The 22,744-nt window shown below is 43.6% G+C and overlaps 1 protein-coding gene across 3 annotated transcripts in view; it reads left to right on the top strand.

The window, feature by feature from the left end:
* The window catches only part of SPNS2 (SPNS lysolipid transporter 2, sphingosine-1-phosphate), a 122,582-nt gene that overhangs the window by 37,335 nt on the left and 62,503 nt on the right, over positions 1 to 22,744 (top strand). For all 3 annotated transcript variants that reach the window (XR_011741902.1, XR_011741901.1, XM_065853414.2), the window contains exon 3: positions 20,315 to 20,451. Coding sequence is in view for 1 of the 3 variants with exons in the window: in XM_065853414.2 (XP_065709486.1) it covers positions 20,315 to 20,451 (137 nt within the window). In the remaining 2 variants the exon portion in view is untranslated. The remainder of the gene's footprint in view (positions 1 to 20,314; positions 20,452 to 22,744) is intronic.

Here is a 22,744-nt window from a genome sequence, read left to right as displayed (position 1 = left end):
ATCTCTTGGTGATGCTACGATTTGGTGCTGATCTTCCTTTTTAAAGCGCAACATACACAGTTATGTAAATAGTAGTTAAGTTCACTTAACTGTCCTACAGGTCTGCATCTGAGCTTTCTTGTGCTTTTCATTTCTTACGGGTTGCTTTTCCCAGCTGGAAGAAGGATACTCTTGGCTGATCTCAAGAGGTGACAGAGCATCTCCTTGCCTACTTGAGCTATATGGCTGCAGTCAGTCAATACATTTTTAAGCCAAACCATACAAAAAGTCTTTCCCATGTGTGGAGTTAGGCAGGAGCAGCAATTTGGAGTCACCTCTCAAAACACAAAAGCTGAGAAGATGGGCAACTGGATTTGTAGCACTGCTTCAAAATGCCGTTAACCTTCCATATATATTTAGACCACAGAAGCAGTGCCCCAGTGCTATATTCTGGTTTTCACTAGATTTTTCCTCTTCTTTCTTCAATTTTTGTGCTTTATTGCTCTGCTTTCCTTGCCCTTGGATTCATTTTGCTTTTGTGTCTCTTGCCAGTGTCTGTTTAGCACCAGAGCTCCAACAATAATAGCGCCTGGCTCTCAATAAGGTTTGTCTTCTGTGGATCTCAGGATGTTTTATATAGGAAGGGATAATGAGGCTTGCCCTTTTCTACCGATCAGGAAATGAAGAAAGCCAGATGGGAGAAATGACCTGCCCAAAGTCACACAGCGGGTCTGAGGCAGAGAGAACCGCGGTCCAGCTCTGGAACGTGCAGCATTCAACTAGGTTAATGCTTAGACCCGGAGATTTGATCCTTGTTAATGGGCACCTTAATCTTCCAGCCAAGGCAGCGCAGGCTCAGGGGAAGGCACATAAAACAGCGGGGACTTCTGCATCAGATGGAGGGTATGGCAAGGATTCGTTTGAAATGCAGAGGGAAAAAGCATCTGCCTTCAGAAAGAGCATGGGGATGTCATTAGAGGAAACTCTGGTAACCAAAAGTTTATACCATAAGGTCAGAAGCAAGGAGCTGTAAGGAAGTGAGATCTGGAGGGACTCATTAAAGGTGAATAATCATAGATAACTGGGGCTCTGAAAGAACTTGTCTCTTCTCACCTGGAGACAGATGGGCATTCTCCCAAATGCCTTTCAGCCCCTGGTTTTCCAGGAAGCCTAGTGATGCCAGGTACTTTCTTAAATCTTGTTATGGGCTCTTTCTTTCCTGTAAGGGTCAACTCGAACTAAAACCTCTGTTCACTTGAAAACTGGATCCTTTACTGACCTGAGTTGCCCTACGTCTTGAGCTGACCTTGTGTAACCTCGCAAACGTGTGAGCAGCTCTGGTGTGCTGTGATTGTATCAGCCACACTACGGGCATGTGAAGTGAGGAGGGGACTAGAAATTGTGGAGGGCAACGATGGGATAAATCAGACTTGCTTGTTCACTTAAGGTTTTTCTTCAGCTCCCTTTGACTCTCACCTTCTTATGATGACAGCCCATACCGTTCTAACATTTTTAATTTATTCCACACAGAGAGCCCTGCCTCTGGATGAGGTGCTAACCTTGCGTATGTGTGTAATACATGAGTTGCAGGTGCCACATGTTTCTTTTCTCCCATCTGCTTCTACCTGAATACATACGGTCTTGCTTCTCATCTGTGCTATGCATAACTAAATCAAATCTTCATCTTTCACTTCCTGCTGCACCTGCTTAATTTTTCTTCTTGTTAGAACACAGGAACTCATATTCTGGAGATTTTCCTGTTTTCTACTTAGAATTCATGGCCTTTCCTTTTGAATGAATGACATCTTGCACCAGAGCACCTCCCAGGGCCCTGGTATCTCGGGTGTCAAAGCCAGAAGGCAAGACAGAATGATTTGTACGTGCTTGTCTTGATTCATCACTGCACGTGGTTTGGACCACTGTGCCCCACCCAGAGCAGGTGACACCGCTGTCACCTTCCCTTCCTCCAGCCATGCTAAGCATTCTTATCCACGTTCCTTCTCTGGCAGTGTGGGCTCTGGATGCCAGGACAAGCTGGAGCTCTCTGCCAAAAGGAGAATCCTCGAAGTCATATTAATGAGTGAAACTTTTTTCCCCATTTCCTTGTCCATACCTGATTGTATATAATTTTTTGGAACTCCTCCAGCCTTCCGTAGCATGCCGCTGCTCTAGGGATTGAGAAGTTTGTATAGCGCAGCTCCAGTTTGAGTGATAAAGATGAAAAAGCAGGGCTCTGTACTCAGTGAGCCTCGATTAATGTTGTGACAAGGGTGGTTCTTTTACTTATCAAGGTAGAGTGAGTCAAGGTAGTCCAGAGCCTGATTATTGCCCATGTAAGTCCTTTACAAGTTCCGACAGTCCTTTTTTCCTGCGTGCTAGAATAGTGTCTGATACGGCAATCTGAGGGTCTGATTCATGAAAGCAGTTAAGCCTATATGGAAATCCCCCTGCAATCAAGAATGAAAACATTCTTTCGAATCAGTGAGCAGGTTATAGGAAAATGTGTTTGTGCCCTAGCCTAGTCCCCCGAACACCAAGGACCAAACTATAAAAATGCTGTTTACACTGTGCACCCTCACTGGACAGCCCTAGATTGCAAAGTAAATAATCCTTGGTGGAAGGGAATGGGCAGGGGAAGGAGGGGAAGATGTCCTTGCCTCCTGCTGATGGGAGGTAAATGCTGGAGCCAGTGTTGCACTTTGTCTTTTTATTGTACCTGTCAGCAAGCGAGTGCAGATTATTAGAACAAGGAAACTCTCCAGGCTGACTTGTCTTCATTGATACCTTGATTTGATGACACTGCAGGGCCACTGACACAACAGTTTGTTTTCCTGTCCTGTCTTCCTGTTTGCAGAAGGAAGGTCTGTCCTAACCCTTGGCCTTTCAGACAGGGCAGGTACTCGGGGTGGTTGTTGCAAGAGATACTCGCACTTGGGCTGCCTGTGGCATGTCTGTTCTCTAAGTACATACTGGCCTCTTTTCCCTTAGGCTGTAGTTCAAGCACCTCCTGCCAAGGTTGTGTTCACTTCTGTAATTTATTATAATAATAAGGGGAGAGATTTCCCACAGATTCTAGAGAAGTAGTTATCATTGCACCCAAAGCCCTAATAGTTTTTAATGTAGCCTGTCCATCTCCCCCTGCACATGTTCCTCAAACCTCAGCATTTCATTCAGGCTTTTTACAGTGGAAGATGAGATTTTTGTTGGCATTGTGTAGTGCTTTTAAACAACAACTTCCTCTTAATACCAGCTAGGCAATCCAAAGTAGCAGTTACATGCGCTGTATTGTGTGTTTCATGCAGAAATAGTTCAGAAGGGCTAGTCTTGGCACCTTTGCTTTTTTCATTAACACCATATTTGGACTTTTAAAAGAGGGAGATAAACATTTGAGTTACTTTAAGGTATTTTCATGCCGTTATTAGACATCTAATGACTACTAGTTACTGGAAGAGAGGTGTGTACTTATATTCAATAACTCAGGAGTAGCTTATTTTTTTTCCTCACCCTCTGCAATGACACTAAAGCTTATGGTAGTAAGTGGAAAACCTCCTTAGCTTTAACTCTTGCTTTTCACTGAGCCTGCAAGTTTAATTTTCAAGTGTAGTGACCAGAGGAGTGTTTGTATATGGTCTAAATCAGAAAGAGCCCTGTATTTCGTCTCTGTACCCTGATCTAGATCTGTGCATACAGTTGATACTGATACCTATTGGGCCTAATTACAAGGTAAGTGTTAGCCCAGAGGGGAAGATTTTTTGCTATGACTTTAAGGGAAACTGGGTCATGGTCTTCTATGAACTGGGAGTGAGAAGACAGAACTTTTATAATATACTTTGTGTATTTAATGTGCTTCATCCCAGGGGACCCAGAAGTGTTCTCTCTTTAAAGATTTATTTCAAGATTGGTTTGGTTTGTCTTGCCTCCCACACCTGAACAACTCCCATTTTCTTAGAGCACAAACCCTAGAGTTCTGCCGGGCAGCGTACAGTGTTGTGAAAAGTGTAAGAGCCTGTGTTCATACAGGGATCTGAGATCAGAGCTCAGGCTCCGTCTGTGCCCGCAAGGAGATTTCCAAGTTAATCTGGTGTAGCCGGAAGCATTGCTGCTGGAGAAGGTGTTTGATTTGAGAGAGAGATCATTTGGATATACCAAATAGTCTTGACAGAGTGTGAAGGAGCTCTGGAGCGCTAAGGTTCTGTCTTGCAATGAACCAAGAGCGTCGCTGTTAGTTGTTGTAACACTGCAGGTGCCCAGTGGACTCTGGAAGCACCAGGGTGGTTTTGTGGTAGTGGGAATGTTGGGGTCCTACACCAGTCCATGTGATCATTTTGCTTCTCTAACATTGTGCCCTCCAGTCCAGAGCTTCTCAAACCTTTTGACTGAGTACCAGATCACTCTGCATCCTTACAATAATATTTTTGAATTGATTTATTAATGGACCACTATAAAAATAATATTTCTGTGTGACTGGCTACAAAACAATTGCTGTTACTTTGCAGAACACAATTTTGGGAACCGTAGCCTTTAGCTGTGATAAGCTGCTGGAAGGAGTGGTGTGTGCCAGGCAGCAGCAACTCCATTTCAGTCCAGCTGCAGTGATTCCCATGTATAGACCCATACACCTCAAGAGGGAGCGACTCATTTGTAGACATATAGACCTGGCTTTGAAAATGAATTCCAGGGCATCAGTTACGTAAAAAGAGAACATTCCTTATGGTATTCAGTAACTTTACAAGCCTGCAGAACCAGATTCCAATTAACACAAGTAATTCCAAATTGCATGAATGGTGTTTTGTTGCACCAAGTTAAAAGAAATCTCCCAATGTTCTCCCTTTAACCTGATAGGTGCATGTATTCTGGGATTTTTCCTGTGTGCTGATGTAAGGTTACAGAGCAAAGACTGCTTTTCTGCTTACATTATGCAGGGAACCTGGTTTTGGAGGGAAAATATTACTGACCATAGTCCATTACTTATCCCAATTCAGAGTGAGTTCTGACAAAAAATGTAAATGAACATAGACTTTTTTTTGCTAAAACTCTCTTCAGTTGTTTTCAAGTTTTAGTCAGATGACTGAGGATGGCTTGGGTTTTTAAATCTCAGGTGAAAACCAGTTATTTGATGGAATGAATAGCAGGAGGAGGAGTTTGCACATGTTCTTGTGTTCTTTGGCTGTCCAAAGTTGTCCTTGTTCTCACTGAGGATGGTTTATGGCAGCAAAGGTAATAATAATACAGGATATTATGCAATGGATGTTGAATTTTCACTAAAAGCTCCCCAGTGAGATATTCCTACCAGCTGCTAATGTTACACCTTCCAACAACTTGGAAAATACAGTATCTGACATGCTGAGCTGAGAAAATATTTGCATTATGTGTAAAACAAGTTAGTTTTTCTTGTTTGTACTTATTGCACTTGTTCTTTATGGAACCAGGCTCCTTTGTCTAATCACCAGACAAATAAACTGCTGGCAGTGCCAAGATGAGTTTTCCCCTAAGGTTCAGTCTGTGGCTGTTCAGGGCTGCTAATAATGGAGCTCAGCTGGCATCTTGGGACATTTATGATGGTGTGTTCTCTAGGGAAAGGCATGGAACAGGCGCTGAACACAAGCTGACTGCAGATGGGCCACTGGTCAGTCATTAGTCTCACCTTCTACAGATTTAGGCCTGACTGAAATGGGCTTTTTAAGACGTCAACAGTCCCTGGATTCACCAAATATTGTCGTTCCTTTTTTTCATTAATGTAATTGATGATGCATGAAGGCATTGTATTTGCAAACCTTGCACGTCACAGTATTCATTGCAGTATGTTGTTCTCCAGTAGGACTCATTCTACCAGGAAAGTACTAGTCAGAAGAGATTTAAAACAAGGGATTATTTAAAACAGGGTTCAGTCGCGCCCCATGGCTCTTGAAACTACTGTTAACCCTGGGATCTTTTACAGAGGTCGTGTTCTTTTATCCACAGATGCAAGTTTAGTTGCACAGCTCACTCCTGGAGCTGCAGTTTAACTTGGTATTAAAGTGTTTTTGCAAGCCAGGGATGACACTGGGGTGATAATCTTAGAAATAACAACTATAAGACAGACAGAGACCCGATTCATTCTTCAGTGGGGGGATGATCCTTTTCCTTTGGCAAACCATGGCAAACTAAACATTGGGATACTTCAGTATTTCAACAATTTCCTTAAATGAGCTTATCCCTTTTTGAAGGCCACCCAGCCACTCAGAAACACTTGCTCTTTGTCTAAAGTGCCATTTATAACAGCAAGAGGCAAGAGCATTTCTAAATACTGCCAGTGAATAATTTCTGTAAAATAGCACTAGTCACTTAGAATTGTGAGCAGGGCTTCCTTACATACTCTGTGATCCCACATTGTAGGATGGAGACTGCTTGTCATTGTAGGTGTTTCTTTGTGGTCTGCTGTTTGTTCCCTTGTCCTACTACTACAATTGTGAATTGCAGTCAGTAGTGATGTTTCTTTTTGTTTGTGGTACAAAAACACCTGTTGAAATGTTGCTGGCATTTGAAAAAAGTAGATGGCTAATCCTGTGGCTCTGTACCCTGGCAGAGGGCTGGTTAAGTGCCGATGGGCATCGTGTGGAGCTGGATAGAAGTAACAAGGATTGATGAGGCCTGTCCTGTGCTCACACCACTGCTTCTGGAAAGCTGATGGGACACTCGCAGCTGTGGGACCTGAGGGTGTTCTGGATGTCATAAGATCGTGTTCCCAATGCCTGTGTTTCACTGGTGGATCTCGTTAGGAGGTTGGGGTTTGGTGGTTGGCTGGAAAACCCATCTCATGTCGTCTTGATGCCAGTCCCTAAGAGAAGCATGAGTGGAGTTACTTGGCTGGACTTTATCAGAAAGCAGCACAGTACCTGCTGGAGGCAAGAGCCTTGTTTTGTGCCAAAGGTAGATCTTGCTGTCTGGCACATGCAAACTCCTCCCTGGCCCACACTGTTCTGTTAATTGCCCCCGGTTGGTGGTTCAGTGTTTTATTTCCTGACCCTTGCAGTTACTGGTGAATTTTATCTAAACACGCGCGGTCCGTGACTGTGCAAGTGTAATGACTGGGGTAATAAAACAAATAAGAACTAGTTCAGGGCACAGGGTGAGAGCACAAATGGTTCCTTCCTTTCCTCTTAGAGAATATGCGACTCATAATGAAACGAGACAGCAAGCGCATTTACACACACGACGCGTCTGGTCCAATTTGGCTGCCCAGCCCTTGTGCATATGCACATTTTGTCTTCACATGCACGCCCTTTGCTTCCTCCTTACAGGAGCAGTTTTAAAGATAATCTGTATTATTATTTTACTTGCTCTTAAAAATAAGGGGAAGGCAATGTAAAAACCCATAAAGAAATGAATGTCTTGAAAAGGTAGGGTGTGTGTTTTTCTGCTGTTTTCCACATAATGCAGATACAATCACTCCAGGTCATTTTACTGGAAAGCACTCCAAAAACTTATCAGGGAGCAGTTACCTTGTGGAATTGAATGCCACAAGGAGTGTTGTCAGGGCCAGAGCTTAAAAGACCAGATCTTTATGTGGATAACACGTTATAATTCTCGGGAGGGCTTAAGCAGCCTCAGAGGAATTCAGCTGCTGTGTGGGAATTTTGTGTACTTTTCTCGGAAGGATCCGATTGCTGTCACTGTCACAGGATGCAAAGCTACATGGTTTTCTGATCTGTTGCCATTGTTCTCATGTTATTATGAAGTGGTCTCCTGAGGTTACATGAAAGATCTTTTATTGGAGGATTTGTTACTGTTTATTCACTGCCAGCGCCTCAGGCAGAAAGATGGATGCTGCTGTTAAGGGGAAACTGCGAGATGCCATCAAGAGATGTTTCACTCTCCTCCTGTGTTGCTGCTTTTAATGGAAACCCAGTCAGCACTACAGAAATTTCCTCTGTACAATTAGCGTGGTTTTGGTCCAGGCCCGGATGGGTGGTAGCTTATATAGCAAGAGCTGTCATTGCATGAGACGCTATTGTATTTTACAGGCAACTCAGAAAAAAACAGGCTATTGAGCAGGGCAAAATACCGAAATTCCCTCTGTGATCAGCAAGCAGCTTTATAGAAGTAAGAGTTACATGGGCAGTGTTATGACATTTAAGTGCTTCCACTAACAAATATGATGTTATCTATACCAAGCACTAACATCCTTGGGAGAGAGGAAAGGTGGAGGAAAATAAGACAATCTCAGGCTTTTGGATTAGCAGCAAACAGAAGCAATCACCTACAGTTGCTTTTACATCCATATCTTCTGTGGATTTTAGCGTATTCCCATTCCACGGTGATTTTTAGTCCTGAAAACTGAATTAGTGTAAGACTGCAGATGGCAGGATTTTAAGAGCAATAACCCATGTTGGTGCTGCCTGGATCTTAGAGCAAGTGAATAAAAATCAAATAGTTCAGATGTCCTCTTGAAGTTCTTGTGATGAGAGGTAATATATTTTTATCTCTTAAAATTCAGTTTAATCAGAGAAATATTTACCTTCTTCCAGATAAGTAGAGCCAGGCAGTGTAAGACCAGGGTGAAATTAGTCCATCTAGAAATCTAGAAAGATCTGAGCTGACCTGTGTGAAGGAAGTTGGCTACAATACACAGATGAATCAGCATTTTTTTCCTTTCAGACTGATAATTTTCTTAGTTATTGAGGTTTTATTGATTTTTTTAAAAGATGCCATTTTCCTGGGCTCCTAAAAGCACTCTTGAATATGTATGGCTTGAATTGGAAAGGTAACAGTTTTGCAGAATGGTGTGAAATGGGTTTGCTACAAAACCCTGACATACTTTTCTTTGCACAAATAACGAAATATTAAATATGTGCAAATGCAGGTTGTGGATGCCATTCCATGTCTTTCCCCATCCAGACACGGGTGCTCCGCTCCTGCCTGTCCGTGGTAACAGCGGAGCAGGGTCTGGTGTGCACTGGAGATCCCGCATTCACCCCAGAGCTTTTCCCACCCATTTCCCCTGTGTTTAATGCCTTCCCGAGCAATTTCTGGAACATTTCTGGAACAGTTTTAACTCTCGATAGGGCAGCTTTGGTGGGGTCAATAATAGGGATTAAAAACTTGAGAGCAAAGTCTCATTTCATACCTCTGTCCTGGCCAGAGTGGAAAGTCTTTGTAACGAGGCTGTTGGTGCCGAGTTAATGGATACCAAATTCATAATTTAAAATAAGAGGATGACCATTTTCCCTTCCAAAGAGGGAGCATGTGTTTTGCCAAGACCTATAGATGGTACAACAGCTCCCTAAGGAACTGTAATAATAATTAAAACCAAATCAATCAGTCCCACTGGCTGCCTGGGGAGAATGTCAGCAAAGAACAGTGTCCCCCTCCGTTCCAAAGCAGAACCCTGTGGGTTTGCGAGGCTTTGATGTCACTTTTTCTTGCCGCCCGCAGCATCCTCTCGGTTCCCCCCATCCAGCCCTGGGGAGCAGCAGCTGCCACATCCCCTGAGCTCGGTAGGAAGCGATGCCCCAGGGGCTCTTTCTGGCAAAACCAGCGTCTGTGCCGCAGCCATCCCCGAATCCCTCGCCCTGCAGTGGAACTGCACCCACGTTGCCTGCCCTGTGCCCTACCTGGTTGTGCAACGTATTTATGGAGTATATATTTGGGCACCGCAGGGTTTCTCCTGCTTTGTAAATGCAACCAGCAGCTAGTAGGAGCTGATGTGTAGAGTTGAGCAAGGCATTCCTACTGCAGAATGGTCATTTATTTGGGAATTGCCTTGTAAAAACAAACCTGATGTCTGACGAAAGCTCTGGGTTGAGAATATGTCAAGATGAACGTTTCTTTTAGCAAGTCTCCATGAATACCATGGCATGAAGAACTATTGATTCTGCTCTAAAGAGGAGGGGAAGCACTTCCTATTGCATTGTTTTTCTTAGGAAGCTGCTGCTGCTGCTGTTGGTAAATTCCATTTAGCAAAGAATTTATCAGTAGCACACCGTACTTCCAAAGCATCTCCTCTCTCTCCTGTTCTCTCACTGCTGCAGGAAGCAGGTTTAGATTTCTCTTTGAGGCAGAATAATTCCTATTGCACTCTGGATAATTATTTGGAATTAAAACGTTAGTGAGGTAGGATACAGGATTAGTGGTGCAGTTGTAAAGAAGGGTGGCCAACTTCATTTTAGGATGAAAGCAGCCTTCCCCCTTTATCTGTCATTGGAGACAAGGAACATTATTTCTGTTTATACAAATGATGTATCGTTCTGTTAAGCGAATAACAGATTTAAAGTATTTTATTGCTAGTTAGATCTAATTCATGGCACTCAATGCAGATTTCAGGGATCAAAGGATTTAGATTATTCTGCATTATCAGATCTAAGTTGCTGTTTCTTGGTGTGTTTAAATGCACGCTGTGGTCAAAAAGGCTTCGTGGGCCAAGGTGCAGGTCACAGGTCCTGGTTTGCTCCTGGCCGTTCCTTCCTGCCAGAAGAGATACAAGGTCAGCTTTCAGTCCTTGCCGTCCCTGATTTTCCCCTCCAGGTGGCTGCACAAGGAGAAAGTCTGACCGGTTCTTTTCAAAGATCTCACCTTCATTCCCAAAGGTGTCTGCGGTGTGTTCCTGGTGTCGTAACTGTGATGGAAAAAGAAAGATCTCCAGTAGAGGAAGGGAATATAGAATAAAATAAACATCCTTTAGTTTTGTGGTTATTTAAATGCTTTTCTCAAGGCACCTTTCTCCAGCCCTGAGCCCTGGGTATCGCTGCTTTGTCCCGCTCCCTGCTGCAGGTTTATTTGGGATTGAAGCTCTCGGATGGGCGGCACATGTGCAGGATGCCCTGAAAAATTGCCCAGAAAGGGAAAAGCAAACCCGCTGTTTTTTCAGGTGCACTCTCGTGAGTCCTAGGAGCAATTGCTGGCTGTTTCTGTAACAGCAGTGAAGATTTTTTAAGTGTGTTTTAGTCACACTGAGGCAAAACCAATCTTGTAGCAGTGTCACTCCTGATGTAGCAGCACTGCAAAGCTATTGACCAATCTTGGTACCTCTGGGATCTCATGTCTAATTCAGGATTGACCAGGATGAATACAAATCCATCCTAATTGGCTAGGTAAGTTAATGAACTTTCCCTACAGCTGACTGCACAATGGCAAACCAGCCCATGTCACGCATGGTGTGAGCACTGAGGCCGCAGCCAGGAAGGGCTGACGTCCCGCTTTGCTCCGCTGTGTTAACCTGCAAAGTTCTCCAACAGTCAGGGCCAGTTAAGTCAAATGGAGAAGAAACTGCAAGAGGACAAAGCTTTGTTAACTGGCTGAGTACTTCATTACTTTATCCTGTGAGTGTGCGTGTGCCCAGACAAAATCACTTGTCGATTCAGAAATGTAACTGAACACCATGTTCCAGCTTTTAGAAATAATTCTAGTTGCAACCCAGTGATATGTTCATAAGCCATTACCTAATCAAGCTGGTGGAAATGATGCAGATGCGATTTTGTCTTCCTAATTTTATATTTTTTTTTTCAGAATAACGTGGGAATAGTTGTACCAGTCCGGACCAAAGGTCCTTTTAGTATACTGTTCAGTCTTTGATTGTGATCAAAAGTACATATATAGGGGAGAAAAAGAAAAGCACAGTACAAGATTATGTTGGTAGTTCCTTGGTATACCCTATCAGCTGGATAGCTGAGGACTTTCTTTAAGAGTCCTTAAATTAGTATTCTTCCAGGACTTTGTCCAGTCCTGTTTTGAAATAACATAAACTCTGAGCTCCCATAACTTCCCATGATAAAATCCCAGTGTTTAGTGAATTTTCGTGCATGAAGTATCTCCTTTGTTTTGAATTTTACAGCTGCCAGTCTTATTTGATGCCACCTGGTTGGTCTGTAAGAGAGAAGGTAATTCAGTTTTCCCATTTTCAGTGCTACTCATGGTGCTAGATCTCTTCTTTATCCCACACCAGTTGTTTCTTTTCCAGTATGTTTAATGTTTCCCTGTAAAAGGACCTGTTTTGTCCTTCTAACAATTCTTTTTGATGCTCTCTGTACTTTTCTCAGTAATAACCTTTTATGTTACAGGGATGCAGTAAACTTACAAGTACTAAAATGTGTTTACCAGTAAAGAGGTTCTGATCTCTGCTCTCATTTGGGATTTGTAAGCAGTTGTATCTGAACAAAAAGCTCAGCTCCAGTGCCCACTGAATCAAGTGGGAGTCCTTCCATTGACTTTGGTCAGGAGTCTAAATCAAACCTCACTAAAAGCATTTTGCAGAAAAACAACTTAAAGTGGAAGTGACTATAAAACAAAAGTGGCCTTGACTTACCATTCATTTCCAAATGGTAAAGAAATGCAAAAGCAGAATTTAAACACTGACAGCCACGCTCATTTTCTGGGTGCTGCTGCTCAGTGTCAGCAATGTAATGCTGGTTTTGTCAATAATTTACATGGCTTTGGATGGCAGTGCCACAGAAAGCAAACTCTGCCACAACCTCCTGTTCCTACCTCATCTTTTTGGCCGCCGTGTAATGAAGCCAGATTGTGGAACTGACCCAGATATGAACTTTTTTTTTAATTGATGAGGAGAGGTGGTGTCTGCTCCTCCTCTTCAAATGTTCTCACGGGTAAATTCTAATCCCCTAATCAAACACTGTGTAGGCACAGAAGACATTCCGCTAGCGAACATGCCATTTATTTTATTGCAAAACATGTTCACTGAGGTTGTATATGTGCTGGTCTCCCAGAACCAGCTCGCTGCAGGGTCAGACAAGCCCCAGTTTAGGCGGAGGGAAGCACTGGGCCGTGAGCTGGACACTGGAACCCTTCCTTGCCATCGCCGCCTGCAGCATTGTCTTGTGAAGCACATCCCTAGGAACGCAGTAACAGGTTTATTGATGTTCAGGTGGCGTAAATCCCTTTAAAACAACAGTAATGTAATCACTGTAATTCCCAAAGTGAAAAGCAGAAGGCGGGTTTGGGTTTTCCTCTTTTATTTTAAATGATGTGTACAGGTGGCAAGTTAGCTCTGGCTGCAAGTAAATTTGCTGGACATCTAGAGAGAACAAACAGCACAGTGAAGTGCTTGCTTCTCCACTGCATGCAAAATTTTGCAGGACGGCATGATAGAATTGGACCTCAGTGGATGTGGAAAATGGATGTGAAATAATAACTGTGAATAACCTTCTTAATTGCTTTAGCAATAAGCAAGATATTAACAGCTGAATCTTTAAATGCAGCTTCAAATTCACATAATATTGGAAATTAATTTTTTTAAAAAGTGAAAAATTTGAGTGCTGTCTTAGATCTCGGCTTTCAATTCAAAGCCATTTTTTCCGTGTCATTACAATGCTGGCTGCTTGAATCAGGAAGCCAAGACTGATTTCAAACATTGAAATGTTATAGCAATATTAGTCAGGCTTAAGTGAGAGGAGCATCCTTACTACTCTTTAGGGAGTGCTGGTGTGCTATGGACCATAGAAGTGGGAACCATAGTGATCAGTTTTATAGAGGTACTGGCTGAGATCTATAGAGAGCTGGCTGGAGACATTGTTTGTCTTTCCTTGGATGATTTTGTCTGTAAGGCCACTCGTGTATGGAGCTGCCGTGGTCGCTGGACTCTGGTCTGTGGGCAGCAGGACTCGTGTGTAAGGGTCATTTCCCGTTTTAGGCTTCACTTTCATTGGAGTTATTTCTTTGGGAGTGAGGAGAAATATTTGTCCATCCCTATGCAGCAAGGCACAGAGGGAGGGAAATTACTCTCACATCTGTAACATCACATACCACTGTAAGGACCAGTGACATATTGTACTTTATATGGCATTTACGACAGCAATTACTTTTATCTGACCGTAGTGGTTGTTCTTTGCCCAGCACAGTTCCCCGCAGAGCTCAGGTGGCATTAGTGTGTTATCGGGCTGGTTTTCTGGCTCTTCTTATCTGATTTTTTTTGTTTCCAAGGAGTGGATTTCCCAACAATTCCCGCTGAATCAATTATTCTTGTTGATGAAGGTGAACAAAACAAGCTTTCAGGATATCCTTTGCTGGGAATATGAGGGGTGGAATTATCAGTACTGAATTCTTCCCAGGGCAGCATCTTGTGTGATGTTGAGTCAATCGTGAACTTGCCAGGAAGGCTCTGTTTGAGCCTTGTCTGTCTTCACAACTGTGTTTGTGTAACCAGGTCCTGACCCTGTCACGGCAAATGAAATGAAGTGGGATCGTACAGCAGCCGCCTTCTCAATGTACATGTGTACGTCAACTGTGTGTGTATACAGTCATCCTAAACATGTTGTTTATATTTTATATCAGCTTGCTCTAAGGAAAAAAGTGGCACCTCATGTTGCAGCATGCTGCCTAGGGAGAAGACAGGATTGGAGCCTGAATACTGATGAGAGAGGCATCTACAGTGAGGGAAGAGCAATCTAGTGTCCTGCCAAACACAGAGACACTAGAGAAACACAGACAGTGTGAGTAGTTTGGTCCACACCTTTTCAAGGACTGTTTCCCCCTCGTTAATTTGCTGAGGACACAAGCACACAAGGATGAGGCATTTATTAAATTCTCTGTTCTGTCTTGTTCCATGGTCTGTTCTGGGATGGCCACATCCCAACCAAACATTCATATACACAACTCCAATTGATTTGGTGTGTTTGGTGCCTTTTTTCTCAAATCCCCTGTGTTCAATGCTGTTGGTATACGACAGCTTTGTATGACATACGGAGCTGATGGTGTGTTTCAAAGCTCCTTACACTTGTCAGAAACTTCTAGTCTGCATGATAGTCTGGAACCCAGTGATCTCGTGTTTTGCACTTGGCAAACCGCAGTAACATGATCCATCTGTTGGCTGTTGGAATTAGCAATGAAGTAAAACAAATTCCTTGTGGAGAGTGATGGAACAGTGTACCTGTCGTGGAGTTTGTGAAAATGATGATTTGAAGGGTGGTATTTTGTACAAGCAATTATATCGTAAGAATTCATCTCCATCAAATGATGGATGTTTTAAATCACATTGCTGAGATTTCCCAGGGCCTTGAATTGCCCCATAGTCAGATGTCACTTTTACCTTGGTCACATCACCATGTTGTGTCTGCACTATCGGGTTGAATGATAAGTAGCACAAAAGGATCTTTGTTCTTGCTTGGCTTGTATGGTGCTGTAATTAAAAAAAAAATTTAAAAGTCACTTTTAATTGTAATTGTAGACCTTCAGAAACATCTTTAGCATAGATACGGTCCTGTAAACCGGGCACTGCTGAAGCTGGAAGACCTGTGTGGGCTTAAGATTTCTATAGTTCATTCTGGACAGGTCACTTGTCTGTGTCTTAATTTCCTTAAAGCTGAAGCAGAAATTAATGATGTTTAACTTCCTTTCTAAATTGTCCCAAGCCTCACTGTGATTAAATATGCTGTGTATGTATGTGCTGAGTAGTAGTATTACAGCATAAAGCTGTAATGAAAATAGGAAAGAAGCATTGCAAATACGTTCTTGAAACAGAGGGACTGGTTTGGCTGATGGGAGAGTCTTTATTCGCCGTTGCAGGTCAATGTCAGGTTGGTATCATACGCAGCTTGAGCAACACGTGCAGTCACAACCAAGAGTCCCTGGACCCCAAGTGGCTCCAACACATCCCAGCAGGACAGCGCCTCATGCACGAGGAGCAGGATCGTGCTTGTACACACCCGTGAATTATCCCATCCGGAGCCAGATGGGTGTTCAGGCATTCTCATTGTTTGGAAATTTGTTGTTGGGAAAATATTAACAACCTTGCAGCACATAGTTCTTTGCTGTGTGTAAGTGGATTGCCAGTCCCTTGAGGCAGAGGCTGTCTGGGTTTGCCTTCCACAGAGCCAAGCACGTTGTCAGCACTCAATTAAACGTGTGTATACAGTTTCACGCTGACTCAGAGCTCAAAGATAGCCACTGCTTTTTCTCTTGTTGAACATCCCTGCATAGAGAGAGCGAGCTATTTTTACCTGAACCTTTCTAGCATTATTCCTGGTAGGAAAAAATAAACCCTGTGTGCTTGAAGTCCAAACCAAAAGAAGGGATCTTTTCTCAGAGGTGCCTGTGTTCTCCTCACCCTTCCAGTAACTGAGGAATGCAGCCTCTGCGTGTGCCTCTGTGTCAATGTGTTTCTTCCTTCTTGGTTATACTACGTGGATGGCCCGCCGGCAGGAGAAGCCCCTCGCTGAGACACAAAGGGTTGATCAGTCCACGCAAGAAAAGAGCAAGTGAGACAGAGGCAACAGTGTCTTTGGAATCACGGGGTGGAGAGCTGAGGGGTCAGAGCTGTGTCAGGGAACACTTGTAGAGTAACACTGGGTAGAATTTTGTTCTGAGAGAAAGAAGAGAAAAATAAGAGCAATGAATTCCAGTTCCAGTAGGCAGGAGCTTTTTGTGACTGTTAAATATAAAGTCTACAGCATCTCCCTCTCTCCTCATCTCTTTTGCTTCCGCTGTCTGGAGATTTACGTTTCCACTGGGTGCACAGACAGCCCTGGAGAGGGGAACATGGGCTGAATGGCAGCTCCCAGCTCATAATCCTGGAAGAAAATTGAAGCTACAGAACATGAAGTAGGCAGGAGAGGCTGGGGAGGATGCTTTCCTTCTCTGGTGGGTGTTTGGGTGGAAAGTGTACAATTTATATATATAAAATGTTTGGGGTTCTTTTTATGCTTCACGTTTTTGTAATTCCAGCCATGTACAGGACAAGCTGGGCAGTGCTGGCTGCGGAGGTGCTTGTGCACCTGTACAGGGTGGGACAGGCATCCAGAGGCAGAAATAGACACCGAGCCATCCTGTTTGGGCAATTATCCTCTTCCTGCATGCTCACCGCAGTCGGCATTTCAGCGGCTGAGCCACAAAGGGAGGTATAAAGACAAATGGGATCTCCTTTTGAAAATACCTGTACTTAAAAGAACCTCCCTCCTGGGATGGTATTAATTATGTGACTGTTTATTCATCCTTTGTTCACATGATAATTTGCTCCTGCAGAAACGTATCTCGGCTCCAGCCGGTGCTGGGACTGAGCCACTTCTGCTGGCGCTGCTGGAGATCCTTTACCAAGGGAAATTAGCTGTACAGCTACATACTGGTGACTGACACAGCTATACCTGCCCACAACTGCTCCAAAGGGCGTCATTCTAGTAGCTCATCCCAAATCCCCATGGATTTCTAACTCTGGCCATCTTCTCAAGAGCTGGTAACATTCTATGGTGGCTTTAAGTGTAAATGGGAAGAGAAGCTGTTGATTGGGAAGAAGCAAATGAAATGCCAGCACCTGTCACAGCTCGCTCCTGAAGCACAAGATCTGTGGCAGTGGGCTGAGCCGAAGCTGCAGCCACCGTGTGTCACTTGGATGTTAACGGGGGAGTGGGTGAGTGTGAGGAGCAGAAAAGGCTGTGGATGGGGAGAGGAGCCAGATTGGAAGAGGCTGCACAACTGCCAGGTGCCTTTCCTGGGATGCACCACTCCGTGTTATGCTGTGCCCATCTCTCTCTCCAAATTAATCATGTTCCCGCTGCTCCTCTCTCCAGCTGAACGTGCTGGCAGGTTTCTGTCCTCTGGATAAGAACTCTCCTTCATGGTATTTAGCTGTTGCTCAGCTCCTGGTCTGCAGTAACTCAGGTTTCCATCCCACACGGTAACATGCCCTAGATTCATTCACCCCTGTTCTGCCAACCCAGTCTGTTGCTCAGGAGTCTCATCTGTCATTTGCAGGAGTAATTGTAAAAATTAGTTCATGGGAAATGCCCGTAACAGGCAGATCCTTTTGACAGACCACACAGCCATCATATTCTGCATTTGTTTGAGTCAATCAATGCTCTGATGCATATTTGGGTCATAAATACTCTGATATAAATTGCATTTATTATTGTGACAGCTGTGTTCCATTACCTGTTATTTATTAGGTTCTGTTGTCCTTTCATTTTACACCTTGTGGAGCTGTCAAGTCAGCTGCTTACCGGTGACAAAGCTCACAGCTCAGTTCAGAATCTTCCAAAAATAAATTCTCCGAAAGGATTTGAGGAACAGCAGGATGTATGTTATTGGAGAGGCACGGGACAATCTTTTTTTTAGGCTTATTTTATTGGAAAGAGAAGGTTTGTGCTTTTTGCCTGCTTTTGCCCAGATTCCAGAATTACACTTAGCAGTTATCATCCAGAGGTCATTGAAGCTAATAATCCCACTGCTTAGTGTGAATTTTGGATCACACTCTCCATTTCTCAAAGTTGAATTGATCAGATTATTTGGTATTTGAAATGGTGAGATGCTGACTTGGATGTTGCTGGTTTTTCCCTTAGAAGCTTTTTTAGCTTCATGTCTTTTTATATCATAAAAACGGCAGAATATCTGATTCTGAGATGAATGAATGTCACCGTCCTTCCAAGGGTAAGGTCAAATTGCAGTGGGCATGCTGCTTGGTATGAGTCAGAGTCATTTTCTGCTTCTCATTCCCAATAAACAGCCCCATACCCTTCATGCCAGGTTGCCACACCAGCTTTGCAAGGTGCGGAGCGCTTTGGTGTTAATTCAGGAAAGCACTTAATCATGGAATTGATGACTCGAAAGTGCTTAAGCATGTGCTTAAGTGCCTTGTTGGGCTGGGGCCAGTGCAGATGTACCTTGGAAAGCTGAGATTTTTAAACTACTTCTGATCTATTACAACCAAATTCCCTGGAGATGGGGTTTTTTGGGGGTGTCTACAGGGGTGGGTGAGCCCAACAGGTTTTGTTTGCACCAGGATTTTGGGATAGATGCAGGGACAGAGCGTTCTGTCTGTCAAAGGGGTTTATGTGCTAACTTAACAGCAACATTATGCATAGCGTTACTATTGAAATGTGTGATAACATATTGCATGTGCTTCTTGTCATGTCTTAACATTTCTGTATTATCTCCATTCATTTTACTATGAATGTAAAAAGAGGAAATCTGTAATTCCTATCAAATATCACAGTGCAAAATTGACATACAGTCATACGGCTCGCAAAATACAGATGCAGATGGCTATGTATTATTTATAAAGCAGCTTTGACATCTTAATATATTAAAAAAGAAGAGACATTTAGATCATTACTCAGTTCAGCATTCTGCATGTTTTTGAGCTATTGGATATCATCAGTCATGAAAAATTCAGAATTTGGGTCTTAACCGGTTTAATTTATGCACACATTCCAACCAAAGGAGTGTGTCCTCTGCTCTTGCCTGTTTTTTCCAATGTTCTGTCCCCCATCCTTCCCCTTATAAAAGATAGCCAGGGTGAGACAACACCAAAAGCCCACCCAGGAACTGCCCGATAATTGTGAGGGTCAGAACTCTGTGCTAACGAGGGATCTCCAGGTGTCCTGGTGTCTCACCCAAGTCCTTCTGGCTTTGCTGAACCCAGCCAGTCGGTGAAAGTCAAAAAGTTCATACGACACAGCAGTAAAACTGATGTCATTGCCCTTGTCCAAATCACTAATATGGACACGCTGAAGCCAGGTATAAATCAGCTTAAAATCTGGTAATTTCTGCCAAGTTCCGACTTAATTGTGGATATGGTGTGAGTGCCCCATTTCAGGTGTTTTCAGTGATTTTGAGGAGAGAACTCTGAAGCCAAGATTCTGCAGAGGTTTTTCTATCAAGAGCCTCATTCCTACTTGACAGAAGGTCTTGTGTTAATGCTTTGGGGTTTTTTTGGGGGTGGAAGGTGAACTTGTAATCTTTCCAGTGAGGACATTCCTGGCCTGTTCGGGCTTTGTAGGTTAAAACTCTTTCTTTTAGTGAAATTGTTGCTCAGCAATGGGTTTAAATATAAGTTGAGTGCTGGTGAAAGGATCTAATGAGGAGGTGGGAGCTTTCTGTCTAACTACAGGGCCAGTGCAAGTAGGATGGTTGTAGTGTTGACTGTTTTTCCTCACTGTTTCATGGTTGCTCTAAAATAACCGCTAGGAAGGATGAAATAACTTCTATTTCTGTGGCCTTTCACTCTGGTCTGTGTTGCAAGAGCCGACAAGGAGCCCTTGGCTTGTTCTCCGCTTGAAACTCCTTCCAACCTCGACTTCACTTTCTCAGTGACATTTAGGCTGAAGCTCTGAATTTGTTCTGTCTTGGTTTTGCCCATTCCTGGATGCTGAGCTCCCAGGGGCTGAGAGGGGCTGGTGCTTTCAGATACAATACGAGTTCACTGCTCTGAAGTTTCTCGGGGAATGAAAAATCTGTTTGATTAAGGGAACGTTGACTTCTTAAAGGCGATCAGACTGCACAACTTCGTAAGTCAGGGCTGCAGAATGTCTAATTAAATGGAACTGCTCTCTAGAGGATTTGGCTTGCAGAAAATTAGTTTCCATGTTCTTGGCCTGATGTTTATTAAACGTTTCTTTCCTTTTTCTCCCCTTTGCAGTTTTCATCTGTAGTTTCATGGTTGCAGCACCCATCTTTGGTTACCTTGGTGACCGTTTCAACAGAAAGATCATTCTCAGCTGTGGGATCTTCTTTTGGTCAGCTGTCACTTTTTCAAGCTCCTTCATCACTGAACAGGTAAGATCTTTGTATAGATACTTTGCACGGTGTCCTGAAAAGATGCACAATACGTTCCTAAAAAACTCCTGACCCCCCCCATCACAGTGTGCTTGAGGAGAATGTACCCTTCTGGTGTGTATTGGACATAGAGTACATTGTGTTATCTGACCTTTTGTAGGTGAAGTGTGGTCTGTATAACTGTGTTTTCTTAACCGTGAAAGCTGTTATTCTCTGATCATGTCCATACATAAAAAACAACAGGTGAAGCATATCTAAGCAAGAGTTTCTGTAGACATAAAGGTTTTGTTTTGAGGGAGATCTTAAAGAAACTTTAACAGCTTGAAAAACAAATCCTCGTCTGTAGAGTGGTTCTCTTCTGGTATGTTATTGAAGTGCTGGAGTGGGTCCAGAGAAGAGCAACAAGACTGGTGAAGGGACTTGAACACAAGCCCTATGGGGAGAGGCTGAGGGAGCTGGGCTTGTTCAGTCTGGAGCAGAGGAGGCTTAGAGGTGAGCTCAGCACTCTCTAGAACGACCTGAAGGGCAGTTCTAGCCAGGGGGGATTGGGCTCTTCTCCCAGGCAGTCAGCAATAGGACAAGGGGGCATGGGCTTCAACTCTGCCAGGGGAAATTGAGGCTGGATATTAGAAGGCAATTATTTCCAGAGAGAGTGGTCAGGCATTGGAATGGCTGCCCAGGGAGGTGCTGGATTCACCGGCCCTGGAGGTTTTTAAACTGAGATTGGCCATGGCACTTAGTGCCATGATCTGGTCAATGGACTGGAGTTGGACCAAGGGTTGGACTGGATGATCTCTGAGGTCTTTTCCAACCCAGTCCATTCTGTGATTTTGTAAGAGAAGCCATTGGGGCTTGTTGAGAAGTCTGCCCGTGGTATGTGGAATGATAAAATGCATCCAGCAGTGGTTTTATGCCTGCACTTTGTTTCCTGTCCAGGAAAGGCGGCGAAGGTGGATGATAGCACAGAGATTAGACACACTTTCAGCTTCTTTAACGCTCGTTGATGGATGTGTCTGGGGAACTGATGATGGAGTTTTCAGGCTCACTTAATTTTGTCAAGCCTTGTACAGCATCCCTCACCTACTTTCAGGACAGCCCCAGCACCCCATTTTCAGGACTCCTCATTGCATTAATTTTCATGCCTGTCAGAGGCGCTTGGAGGAAACAATGATCTGGCAGTTTCTGAGGAAAAAATATCATCTTGTTTAAACCGTATTTTAGAGGAGGCTTAATTGCTGCAGGTGGCAACATTCCTGGAGAGACAAATCACAGCTCCTGGCATCATCAGGCCAATTTCCCCAAGGGAGGTAGGGACATTCCTCATCCTTTCTGTCCAGCTGCGTTCCAGAAATTGCAGCATCGTGGTCGCGCCTAAAGAATGACAACCAGGGACTAAACCTCTCCGCCCTGCTCCCTGCTGCCCACACACAGTTTCTAATAAAAGAGAATTTCCACCTAAAGCGGGCAGTGGCAGTCGCGTGTCTGTCTGGCTTTTGTGTTGGATTGAGTGTTGCTGTATTTCTAAAGAAAAATGCATATGGCCAAATGTAGAAACCTTAACTCAGTGAATTGTTCTGGGTTTATATTTGGCCAAGAAGCATCCAGAGAAGGAACATCTCCTGTCTCAAATGAAGAGGGTGTTGGGTTTAATTTGGTTTTTTTCCTAAATTTATCTTCGTAACATTCTGCAAAAGCAGCTGTGGTGAAAACCGAAGAGGGAAGCATTTTATAAAGGAAACGATTACCTGCTTATAAACACTTTTCTTGTTAGGAACACACATTCATGCTCAATTTTTCATCCCTCTCTCTGCAATGGAGTTGCAAATAGTGGAACACTGAAACTAGACTGATGTAATCTGTGTTTTCAGAGCTGGTTTTCAGTTTAAGGATTTGGGATTTATTAGCTGAAGTAGTAAGGGTTAATATATATGGTCATCAGTATACAGGAGCTCAGAGTGGAAGTGGAGTATTTTTTGCCAAAGAAAGAGAGAATAATGTTTATAAAGCTGAATTATGTTTGGAATACAAACTTCAGTGTTTTGGAAACCACAAGAGAGACAGGATAGAAATTGCTGGATTTGCATCAGTACTGACTCTGGACCAAAACCCACCCGAGTACTGAGAAAAATTCCCTGTCCTGTTTTTACCGTGATCTTCAACTCTACCCCAAAACTTCTCAATTAAGCTAGAGGTCTCATTCCCAGCTCTTGTATTGACTCCAGGAGGTCATAGGAAAATTTCGCAGTTGCTGTATGGATGTGCTCAACCCAGTGGTTGCAGCAGTTGAGCATGT

The sequence above is a fragment of the Patagioenas fasciata genome, chromosome 19 (assembly GCF_037038585.1).
Source record: "Patagioenas fasciata isolate bPatFas1 chromosome 19, bPatFas1.hap1, whole genome shotgun sequence".
Taxonomy (NCBI): Eukaryota; Metazoa; Chordata; class Aves; order Columbiformes; family Columbidae; genus Patagioenas; species Patagioenas fasciata.
This window is presented reverse-complemented; position numbering and strand designations above follow the sequence as displayed.